Source organism: Hypanus sabinus, chromosome 9 (genome assembly GCF_030144855.1).
Source record: "Hypanus sabinus isolate sHypSab1 chromosome 9, sHypSab1.hap1, whole genome shotgun sequence".
Lineage (NCBI taxonomy): Eukaryota > Metazoa > Chordata > Chondrichthyes > Myliobatiformes > Dasyatidae > Hypanus > Hypanus sabinus.
In genome coordinates this window covers 66,595,625-66,608,301 of record NC_082714.1, presented here as the reverse complement: position 1 = coordinate 66,608,301, position 12,677 = coordinate 66,595,625, and the positions used below count along the sequence as shown (strand labels likewise).

General features: G+C 40.8%; 2 protein-coding genes across 8 annotated transcripts in view; one reads left to right on the top strand and one right to left on the bottom strand.

The window, feature by feature from the left end:
- Positions 1-12,677, top strand: part of mad1l1 (mitotic arrest deficient 1 like 1) — a 1,079,555-nt gene that overhangs the window by 241,946 nt on the left and 824,932 nt on the right. The window lies entirely within an intron of this gene.
- Positions 3,921-12,677, bottom strand: part of LOC132399456 (uncharacterized) — a 29,102-nt gene continuing 20,345 nt past the window's right edge. The window contains exon 2 of the mRNA XM_059979815.1: positions 3,921-4,915. Coding sequence (XP_059835798.1) covers positions 4,312-4,915 — 604 coding nt within the window. The 3' untranslated portion in view covers positions 3,921-4,311. The remainder of the gene's footprint in view (positions 4,916-12,677) is intronic.

Sequence of the window (12,677 nt, the reverse complement as noted above, 5' to 3'; positions counted from 1 at the left end):
TCGCTCCATATTGAAACTATTTATATACCAGCAGTCCCATCCTCAGCTCTAAAACTCCAGTTCCCAATCACCTGCCAGACCAGTTTAAATCCTCCTCAGCAGTTCTAGCACACCTGCCCAAAAGGAGATTGGTCCCAAATTATGTTTCCAAATTATGTACTCCTGCGCCTCCGTGATTCTTTTACAAGAAACTTGGGTTAAACTTATTAAAGAACTTCACTATTTTGTAAAGATGCTTCTTGTATGTCACAGCTGGTTATCTCCTATTCTGAAGGTATGGCATAGTAGAAAATAAGTAGGATAGGAGTAGGAAAATAATGTTAATTTTGTATTTTGCAAGCTCCAATGCAAATTTATTCATATTTATTCACAAAGAATGATGTGGTTTATCTTTATATTAAGCAAATTATCTTCAAGCATTTGATCCAAGTATGAAAAATCAGTAACTGAAAAGGCCTGTATTTACCCAAGTCAGATGATAGCTATTTAAAGTTCATAAGTACAAATGTTATTGATGGCTACACGTAAATGAGTTTTATGTGACTTTCATTGACTCTTCATTATTGTAACTTGAATTGAACTTGCTGTGAGCCATTTCACCTTGCAAGGTCGTCAAAGGTTTTATAGCAATAAATGTATGCCACAATTACATGATTTGAGAATGAGGTCAAATGCGTAGGAATTATAGTTGACGTGCATGATTGCTGTTTTTGGGTGTATTGCAAAGCGTTGTAATTTTGTGTCCCCATCCGTTTTTCATTATTTTGTCTTTTTGTCTCATTCTCCCAAATCTTGTGTTAAGGAAAGGTGAAATACAAAGACTGATCAATGCTAATTCTAGAACAAACTAAAATTTAAATACGAGAAGCTTTTTGAGAGCTGTATTATTATTACCCTCTCCTCTCCATTCCCACTTTGGTCTCAGAAGGTACAGCTGATATTTTTTAACCATGGGATTCTGACAAAATCATTAACATCCACATAATTATGTATTTTTCCTGTAAACTTAAGGTTGATTACTAATTTATTTTTATAATATTTATGATTTGTTTAGCTAACTATTATGTATAAAATACATAGAGATGGTTATACAGCTGTGGATTTAGTATAGCTCTTTGTTTTCAATATATTCATTTCTTGTGATGTAGGAATTGTTGGCAATGCCTGCATACATTGCATATTCTTAATTGGCCTTTCGAAAACTGTAGCTATGTTAAAATTGATCCCACAGCAATGTTGCAGAAAGAGATCAAGCTATTAAATCCAATGATGATGATGGAGCAGCAGCATATTTCTAAGTCTGGAAACAACAAGTAGAAGGGAAGTTCCTTCACTTCTTATTCTTGGTCTGTGTAGAGATTGTTAGTTTTGGAGTTGCTGTTCATAACAGAATTTAATGGAATGGAGCAACAGGCTTGGGGGTCTGATTGCCATCTTCTCTTTCTATATTGGTTTCCTTTCCCTTCCAATGCAGAGGGGGGAATGCAGGATATATCCAAAGACCCATAAGGTGAAACAGGCCCTTTTGACCTTTTTTAACCATTCGACTAATCACAGCACAATTTACAATAACCAATTAACCTGCTAACCAGTATGTGTTTTGGACTCTGGGAACAAACTGGATCACCCAGAGGAAACCATGCAGTCATGCCTTACAGATGGCACTGGAATTGAACTCTGATACCTGGAGTTGAAATAAGACCATAAGACTTCGAAGCAGAATTAGGCCACTCGGCCCATTGAACCTGCTATGCTTTTTCCATCATGGCTGATTTATTTTCCCTCTCAACTCCATTCTCCTGCCTTATCCTCCCTTTGCCTCATAACATTTGACACAGAGACTAACCAAGAACCTATCAACCTCTGCTTTAATTATACTCCAAAGACTTGGCCTACACAGATTCACCACACTTTGCTAAAGAAATTCCTTCTAATCTCTGTTCTAAATGGACATCCCTCTTTTCTGAGGCTGTGCCCTTTGCTCCTAGACTCTTCCATTATAGAAAACATCTTCTCCATGTCCACTCTATCTCGGCCTTTCAATATTCAGTAGGTTTCAATGAGGTTTCCGCCCTTATTCTTCTAATTGAGTACGGGCCCCAAACCGTCAAATGCTTCTCATGCCTTAACCCTTTCGTTCCTGGAATTATTTTCATGAGCCTTCTCTGGATTCTCTCCAATGCCGGCAAATCTTTTCTTCAATAAGGAGCCCACTACTCTAAATGTGGTCTGACCAATGCCTTATAAAGCCTCAGCATTACGTTCTTGCTAATATAGTCTAGTTCTCTTGAAATGAATGTAATATTGCATTTATCTTACCACTGGCTCAAATTGCAAGTTAATCATTAGAGAATCCTGCACAAGCACTCCCAAACCTCTTTGCACCTCTGATTTTTAAAATTTTCTCCTGTATTAGAAAATAGTGTATGCCCTTATTCCTTCCACCAAAGTGTATGATCATATTCCATCTGCCACTTTGCACATTCTCCCAATTTGCCCAATTCCTTCAATAGACTTTCAGCTTCCTCAAATAGTACCTGCTGCACCAGCTATTTTTGTATTATCTGCAAACTTTACCACAATGCCATCAATTCTGTCATCCAAATCATTGTGATATAATCTGAAAAGAAGTAGTCTCAATACCGACCCCTGTGGAACACAACCTGAATAGGTTGCCTTTATTCCTGGGAGATCCTGCTTTCTCTGGCGGACCTAGCGTAGGTGTTCAGCGAAACGGTCTCCCAGTCTGCGCCGGGTCTCACCAATATATAAAAGGCCACACCGGGAGCACCGGACACAGTATACCACACCAGCCGACTCACAGGTGAAGTGTCGCCTCACCAGGAAGGACTATCTGGGGCCCTGAATGGTGGTGAGGGAGGAAGTGTAAGGGCAGGTGTAGCACTTGTTCCGCTTACAAGGTTAAGTGCCAGGAGGGAGATCAATGGAATGGGAAGGGATGGGGTGGGGGGACGACGAGTGGACAAGGGAGTCGCAAAGGGAGCAATCCCTGCGGAAAGCAAAAAGGGAGGAGGATGGGAAGATGTGCTTGGTAGTAGGATCCCATTGGAAGTGGCCAGCAGCTAAAGTTGTATCCATACTATTATCTTTCCTGTTATACCATGGTCACTAATCTTGTTAAGCAGCCTCTTGTGCAGCACCTTGTCAAAGGCCATCAGAAAATCCAGGTAAACAACATCCACTGACTCTGCTATGTGTATCCTGCAAGTTGTTTCCTCCTTTATCGTGCATCTCCAAGTACCCTGAAACCTCATAATTAATAATAAACTCCAACATTTTCCCAACCACTAAAGTCAGGTTAACTGGCCTGTAACTTCCTTTCTACTGCATCCCACCCTTCTAAAAGGGTACAGTGATATTTGCAATTTTTCAGTCCTCTAAAACAATTCTAGAATATCATGATTCTTGATTCATTACTAATGCCGCAATCTTTTCAGCTACCTATTTTGGAATCCTGGGGTATAATCCATCAGGTGACTTATTTACCTTGTGATCTTTCAGCTTCTCAAATACTTCCTCCTTAATAATAGTGTTAATAATAATGCTAGCTGTTGTGCTACCATGGTGTATCACGGTTTTTAGGTTGATTCTAAAATATCTTTTAGACTTATTTTCAAGTCAACATTTTGAGCCTGAACAATAAAAAAATTACATGAATATTTGATTATTATCGCAGTTGAATATTATCACAGAAAAGTTTGCACTTAATAGAAACCTCAAGGTTTTTTTGTATTGAAATGCAATTGCCATGTAAAACAAAGTAATCAATGAAATTTTGCACATTTTGCATTTTTGGTATTACCGTTGAGTTCAACTAGATCAGGGGTCAGCAACCTTTACCACTGAAAGAGCCACTTGGACCCGTTTCCCACAGAAAAGAAAACACTGGGAGCCGCAAAACCCGTTTGACATTTAAAATGAAATAACACTGCATACAACGTTTTTTTTGCCTTTATGCTATGTATAAACAAACTATAATGTGTTGCATTTATGAAATTGATGAACTCCTGCAGAGAAAACGAAATTACATTTCTGCATGCAACAAAAACATTTTGAACTCCGAAAAAAAGACGTTGGGTTGAAGGTTACTTTTAAGTAAAATACTCAACGTCTATTTGAGTCCTTCTTGTATTTATGAAAAACGCCAAACTTAAATTTGCCGCCAGCAGCAAACCAAAAATAACATCAGCCAGCTGTCAGCCTGAAAAATAAAAGGACTATTTCACTGAACAATGAAAAAATATGAATATACATAAAATAATAGGCAATTAAAATATTTATCATACTTGGTTAATGGGATTTCTGCTCCTGGACCTCAGCGCACAGCGTCTGCACATCAGGGCTGTATGACGTCACCTTCATCTTTACACAGGATCGCAAGCTGTCATCTGTGAGGCGTGCACGATGTTTGTTTTTAATAAAGTTCATGTTGGAGAACACCTGCTCACATACATATGTGGATCCAAAGATCGACAGGACTCCAAGCGCATACTTTTTCATGTTTACATAAATGTCGGGCATAGCATTCCATGTTTCGAACACAAGTTTGTCCGGTTTTGGAAGGTTTTCAATATCACTCCATTTGTGATTCTGAGCAAGAACGGCCTTCTGACGGGCAACATCTTCAAGGTCTTCTGTCAAGCGTCTAAACTTGGACACCCATATGTCTTTGTTGGCTATGTCGGCCAGTTCCATCTCAAGATCAGGTTGACTCACACCTGCCAATGCAGTCGTATTCAGTAGGGAAGGATCGATGCTTAAGGGAGTGACCGGGAAGGATAATGTGTTTTTTTCCTCTCTGAACTCACAGAAGCGTTTCCCAAACGATGTTTGCATTGCGATGATTGCAGAATGTAAATACTCCGAAATTATCATGTCGTGACCTTGTTTGAACCTCTCAAATTGGGGAAGTGAGACAAAGTGCCTTTCTGTAAATCTCTGGCAAGCACTGTCAACTTGCGCTCGAATGCCAAAACATCCTCCAACATGTGCAGGGCTGTGCGTCCTTTCCCCTGAAGAGCTGTGTTCAGCGTGTTCAGGTGCGCTGTCATGTCTACCATGAAGTGTAGCTTTTCCAGCCACTCTGGCTGTTCCAGCTCAGGAAAGGTGAGCCCTTTGCTGCCCAGGAAAGTTTTCACTTCTTCCAGACACGCGACAAAGCGTTTCAGCACCTCCCCTTTGGACAGCCACCGGACTTTGTTGTGCAGCAGGAGATCAGAATATGCGCTTTCCATCTCGTCCAGTAACAAACGGAATTGACGGTGATTTAAACTTTTTGCCATTATTTTATTGACAATCTGAATGACAACATCCATTACTTCTGTGCATTCCGGAGGAAATGTTTGAGCGCACAGTGCCTCTTGGTGCAAGATGCAGTGAAAAGTCAGCAGCTTTCTGTCCAGCGACTTCTGCAGTAAAGCCACAATTCCCTTGTGCGTTCCCGTCATATTCGGAGCCCCATCAGTAGCTACTGACACCAGATGGGTGGTCTTTATTCCTTTGGTTCTTAAACAATTCAAGACAGCCTCACAGATGTCCTCCCCCCGTGTTTGGTCTTTTAGAGGTATCAACTCAATCAGTTCTTCCTGTGGCCCGGCAGAGTTTACATACCGGCAGAACAACGCTATTTGTTCAATATCACCTTTGTCTTTAGACTCGTCACAGGCAATCGAGTAGGCCACAGCTGAATTGATGTCTTTAATTTGCTGTCTTGTGATGTCTTCTGCCATTTTTATGGTTCTGTCTTTGACAGTCTTTGCAGAGAGGGGCATATCCCTGATTTTCTGCACAATTTCACTCTTGTTTTTAAAGTCCGTGAATAGATGTTCTGAAATCTTAATGAAAGATTCTTTTATATATTCACCATCTGTAAACTGCTTCCCATGCCTGACTATTTCCTGAGCGGCAATATAACTGGCGTATGTCGTTGATTTTCCAGACTTCATCCATTTCTGGAAATGATTTTTGCTCAGATCAACCTTCCGCATCAGTTCCGAAACGGCTTTTTTTCTCTCATCTCCATCCGGATATTTTTGAGCAAAGGCTGCGTGTTTACTCTGGAAATGCCTTGCGACATTTGACTTTTTGTTGTTTGCTAGTTTCTCATTGCATATTAAGCATACCGGTAAACCAGTCTCGTCAACAGTGAAAGCAAATGAATCTGTCCACGTATCATTAAACGTTCTGTTTTCTTCAGTCACTTTTCTTTTTTTAGAATTCTCCATAGTTGGCTTACCTTGGATCGAAAAATTAAAGAAATCGCGCACTGGCGGGTGTCAGGTATTGGCAGTGGTGACGTATATTAATAGCGATAAAAACACGTTGTAGCGGTGTGCTCACGCAGTCAGTAAACTGCAGTCGAATAACTTTATTCGAACTAAACAGCCTTGCTTTTAAGCCTCCCTCAACCCAGCCCCCATGGACGCAGATGCTGCAAAAGACGCGTACTCACAAACCCCCGTAGGCTATCTCCCTTAGCCGGAATGCTGGCTAATTGTGAGCCGTTTCGGATGTGCCAGGAAATGTGTCGCCACACTTAGATTGTACAAGATCACCATAATCTTCAAATTTAGAATTACATTTCAAAAGCTAACAAACTAACATAAAATACATTTTAATTAAATACTGACCAATTATTTCCCAAAGCCACAGGGAGCCGCAGCACAGAGGTGAAAGAGCCACAAATGGCTCGGGAGCCGCAGGTTGCCGACCCCCGAACTAGATGTAGGAAAGCATTCGTTGTAGTACATTTAAAATTGTACAGTTCTATTCGGATCTCCATTTACAGAAATATTCAAAAGATGCGGTAATTGATTGGTTTATATGCTGAGTAGCCTAATTTAGATTTTTTTAACAGTAGCCAATGTGAGTAAGTAACACACACAAAATGCTTGGCCAGGCAACATCTATAGTGAGAAGTGCTGTCGATGTTTCGGGCCGAGACCCTTCGTTGACAACGCTTCTCCTATAGATGCTGCCTGGCCTGCTGCGTTCCACCAGTATTTTGTATGTGTTGCTTACTCACATTTCCAGTGTCTGCAGATTTCCTCGTAATGTGAGTAAGTGTTTTGTAAGTTGATAACAAGTAGATCTCCTGCCATGCGGACATGATCTACTTGCCATGGGCAGAAAAAAGGTGTTACATGGCTTGATACTCAACTCTGCACCTGTCTCAAGTCTGCTTTTGTATCCCTACTTTGCCTTATTGATTTTAGGCCTGGTGTGTTTATTTCCTTCTTGCTAGTCTGTCTCCTCCAAGTCACAGTAGAAGTGTTGCTTAGTCACCTTGATTTCCATATTACCTATAATTCCAACTCTCTAAGTCTAAGGTGAATCAAGGGATGATAAAAGAATGAGTTGCAAGGTAAGCCATGATGTAAAAATGTTGGATAGGTATTGATTGATCCAAAATGGAAGTTATTTGGGGCTGGGTGTGATGAAGATGAGAAGGAAACTCCCTGATCTCAATTATTTTAGGGACAATATAAGTTAGATGAGTGATTCACATATAGAGTTATTAAGGTATGTAAGAAAGAGGGAAAATAAATCTCACAGGTGATGTGAGAAATTCTTTTAAGAAGTTTGGGTAATGTGTGTTAGTTTACCATAGTGCTTGTGCTTTTGCTAAGTGCGTAGACTTCTGCTAAATGCAAATTAACCATATAACCATATAACAATTACAGCACGGAAACAGGCCATCTCAGCCCTTCTAGTGCATGCCGAACGCTTACCTCACCTAATCCCACTGACCTGCACTCAGCCCATAAACCTCCATTCCTTTCCTGTCCATATACCTATCTAATTTTATTTTAAATGACGATACAGAACCTGCCTCTACCAGTTCTACTGGAAGCTCGTTCCACACAGCTACGACTCTCTGAGTAAAGAAATTCCCCCTCGTGTTACCCTTAAACTTTTGCCCCCTAAGTCTCAACTCATGTCCTCTTGTTTGAATCTCCCGTACTCTCAATGGAAAAAGCCTATCCACGTCAACTTTATTTATCCCCCTCATAATTTTAAATACCTCTATCATGTCTCCCCCTCAACCTTATACGCTCCAAAGAATAAAGACCTAACTTGTTCAATCTTTCCCTGTAACTTAGGTGCTGAAACCCAGGTAACATTCTAGTAAATCGTCTCTGTACTCTCTCTATTTTGTTGACATCTTTCCTATAATTCAGTGACCAGAACTGTACACAATACTCCAAATTTGGCCTTACCAATGGCTTGTACAATTTTAACATTACATCCCAACTCCTGTACTCAATGGTCTGATTTATAAAGGCCAACATACTTTCTTCACCACCCTATCCACATGAGATTCCACCTTCAGGGAACTATGCACCATTATTCCGAGATCACTCTATTCTACTGCATTCTTCAATGCCCTACGAATTTATTTTCATCTTACTTGTCAAAGCAGCCTCATATCTTCTTTTAGCTTTTCTAATTTCTTTCTTAAGATTCTTCTTACATTCTTTATATTCCTCGAGCACCTCATTTACTCTGTGCTACCTATATTTATTGTAGATATCTCTCTTTTTCCTAACCAAGTTTCCAATATCCCTTAAACCATGGCTCTCTCAAACTTCTAACCCTTCAACCTTACAGGAACATAAAGATTCTGTACCCTCAAAATTTCCCCTTTAAATTACCTCCATTTCTCTATTACATCCTTCCCATAAAACAAATTGTCCCAATCCACTCCTTCCAAATCCTTTTGCATCTCTTCAAAGTTAGCCTTTCTCCAATCAAAAATCTCAACCCTGAATCCAGTCCTATCCTTCTCCATAATTATATTGAAACTAATGGCATTGTGATAACTGGACCCGAAGTGCTCCCCAACACATGTCCGTCACCTGACCTATTTCATTCCCTAACAGAAGAAGAACCCTAACAAATTGGAACAGAGGATTGAATAAATAGCCTGCTGGGGCAAAGTGGATTTGGGTAAAGGATCCCTGTTGGATTGGTTAGTTTGATCATTTTATGCTCTTCTTTTAGAATGTGCAAACAGTTGTTGGTCCAGGGTTCTACCCATCTTTTTGCTCAGAAAAATGCATAGCTTGATGGCAGGAATTATTGGTTATATTTTTATTTTTATTTCTTGGTTAACAGGATTATATAAAGTTCAGGTTCAAGTGCAATGTCATTGAACCATACACAAGCACACAGCGAAATCAAACATCACTCACAGTTACACGCTGCACATATAGTTACGATCCAGCATTAACGGTTACAAAATAATGTTAATACAAGTCCCTGAGTAGCCTGGCCTGAAGATTGATATTTTAATTGATCGGTCCAGCTTTTTAAAAAATTAAAGACTTGATAAATATTAGAACACATTTGTTAATGTTGAAAGAATCCACAAAATGTAATATAAGGTAACTCTTAGATTTCCTTAAATCTTTATAGACAATAGACAATAGGTGCAGAAGTAGACCATTCGGCCCCTCGAGTCTGCACTGCCATTCTGAGATCATGGCTGATCATTCATTATCAATACCCAGTCCCTGCCTTGTCCCCATATCCCTCGATTCCCCTATCCATCAGATATCTATCTAGCTGCTTCTTGAAAGCATCCAGAGAATTGGTCTCCACCGTCTTCCGAGGCAGTGCATTCCACACCTCCACAACTCTCTGGGAGAAGAAGTTTTTCCTCAACTCTGTTTTAAGTAATTGACCTCTTATTCTCAATCCATGCTCTCTGGTACTGGACTCTCCCAACATCTGGAACATATTTCCTGCCTCAGTCCTATCAAATCCTTTAATTATCTTAAACGTTTCAATCAGATCCCCTCTCAATCTCCTCAATTCCAGTGTGTACAAGCCCAATCTCTCCAATCTCTCTGCGTAAGACAGCCCTGCCATCCCAGGAATCAACCTAGTGAATCTACGCTGCACTTCCTCAATTGCCAGAATGTCCTTCTTTAAACCTGGAGACCAAAACTGTACACAATATTCCAGGTGTGGTCTCACCAGAGCGCTGTACAAATGCAAAAGGACATCCTTGCTCTTGTACTCAATTCCCCTTGTAATAAAGGCCAACATTCCATTTGCCCTCTTCACTGCCTGTTGCACTTGCTCGTTCACCTTCATTGACTGATGAACTAGGACTCCTAGGTCTCTTAGCATTTCTCCCTTACCTAACTCTACACCATTCAGACAATACTCTGCCCTCTTGTTCCTGCTTCCAAAGTGGATAACTTCACATTTATTCACATTGAATGACATCTGCCAAGTATCTGCCCACTCACCCAGCCAATCCAAGTCTCCCTGTATTCTCCTAACGTCCTCTTCGCATGTCACACTGCCTCCCAGTTTAGTATCGTCAGCAAACTTGCTGATATAGTTTTCAATGGCCTCATCTAAATCGTTGACATAAATCGTAAAGAGCTGTGGTCCCAATACAGAGCCCTGTGGTACCCCACTAGTCTCCTCCAGCCAGTCCGAGAAACACCCATTCATTGCTACCCTTTGCTTTCTAACTGCCAACCAGTTTTCTATCCATGTTGAAACCCTGCCCCCAATGCCATGAGCTCTGATTTTACTCACCAATCTCCTATGTGGCACCTTATCGAATGCCTTCTGAAAATCTAGGTACTCTACATCCACTGGCTTACCCTCGTCTAACATCCTTGTTACACCCTCAGAAAACTCCAACAGATTAGTCAAGCATGATTTGCCCTTGGTAAATCCATGCTGGCTCGGCCTAATCCTATTACTGACATCAAGATATGCTACTATTTCGTTCTTAATAATGGACTCAAGCAACTTCCCCACGACTGACGTTAGGCTAACAGGCCGATAGTTCTCCGTTTTCTCCTTCCCTCCCTTCTTGAAAAGTGGGATAACATTAGCCACTCTCCAATCTTCAGGAACTGATCTTGAATCTAAGGAACATTGGAAAATGATTATCAATGCATCTGCAATTTCCTGAGTCACCTCTTTTAGAACCCTCGGATGCAGACCATCTGGACCCGGGGATTTATTAGCCTTCAGTCCTATCAGTCTACTCATCACAGTTTCTTTCCTAATGTCAATCTGTTTCAATTCCTCTGATATCTTATGACCCTGGCCCATCCATACATCTGGGAGATTGCTTGTGTCCCTGGTGAAGACAGATCTAAAGTACGCATTAAATTCTGTTGCCATTTCCCTGTTTCCCATAACAATTTCTCCCAATTCATTCTTCAAGGGGCCAACATTGTTCTTAACTATCTTCTTTCTCTTCACATAGCTAAAAAAGCTTTTGCTATCCCCTTTTATATTCCTGGCTAGACTGAGCTCTACCTGATTTTTTTCTCTCCGTATTGCTTTTTTAGTTAAGATCTGCTGTTCCTTAAAACTTTCCCAATCATCTGTATTCCCACTCATCTTAGCCCTGTCATACTTCTTTTTCTTTAATGCTATACAATCTCTGACTTCCTTTGTCAACCACTGTGGCCCCTTCCCCCTCTTTGAATCCTTCCTTCTCATTGGAATGAACTGACTGCTTTTGCATCTTTTGTATTATCCCCAAGAACATCTGCCACTGCTGATCCACTGTCTTTCCTGCCAGGGCATCTGCCCATTTAACTTTGGCCAGCTCTTCCCTCATGGCTCCGTAGTCAGAGGTGTAACACTGACACCTCTGATCTGCCCTTATCCCTCTCAAATTGTAGATAAAAACTTATCATGTTATGATCACTACTTCCTAATGGCTCCCTTACTTCAAGATCACTTATCAATTCCTGTTCATTACACATCACCAAGTCCAAAATAGCCTCGTTCCTGGTTGGCTCAAGCACAAGCTGTTCCAAAAATACATCCCTTAGACACTCCACAAACTCCCTATCCTGGGGTCCAGCACCTACCTGATTCTCCCAGTTCACCTGCATGTTGAAATCTCCCATAACGACTGCATTACCTTTAGCACATGCCAATGTTAACTCCCTAATCAACTTGTACCCAATATCCACGCTACTGTTTGGGGGCCTGTACACAACACCCATTAGTGTCTTTTTACCCTTACTGTTCCTCAGCTCAATCCACACAGACTCTACTTCCCCTGTTCCTAAGTCACCCCTTGCTAAGGACTGAATCTCATTCCTCACCAACAGGGCCACCCCCCCCCCCCCTTCCCATATTTCTGTTTCTACGATGGAAGGTGTAACATATGAGCAAATTGAAGAATTTGTGTTCAGCCACAGAACTTCAAACTCTGCTTTTAGGTGGAGCATTGTTTTTAGGAATACCTGTAAATGTTTGGTATGAAGATGATGGATGTTTAAATCAGTGTTAGCATCAGGTCAGGAATACCTTACTGACATTCAGATAAAACCTTTTCAACCATGTCATATCAATTTACCTCAGCCTCAGAAGCCTTCACTGAGCAAGTGTTCTCATTTGCCACTTCAGTCCTTCAACAGCAACTGAGTATGGTCCACGGTTTACTACCATTTTAGAGTTGACTAAGATTAAGTATGTGCTGTGGGCTAATACTTAAAATGAACTTCTAAACTTATTTCACTTGGAAGATAATGGAAGACAACAGATTGGGAACTTACATTGAATTCTGTGTGGGATAATTGGAACCCAGGTCCTCAAGCTAAAGTGGTTTTCTTATCCATTGTGCCATAAAGACAAGATGAGCTAGGTTTCCATTTTGACCG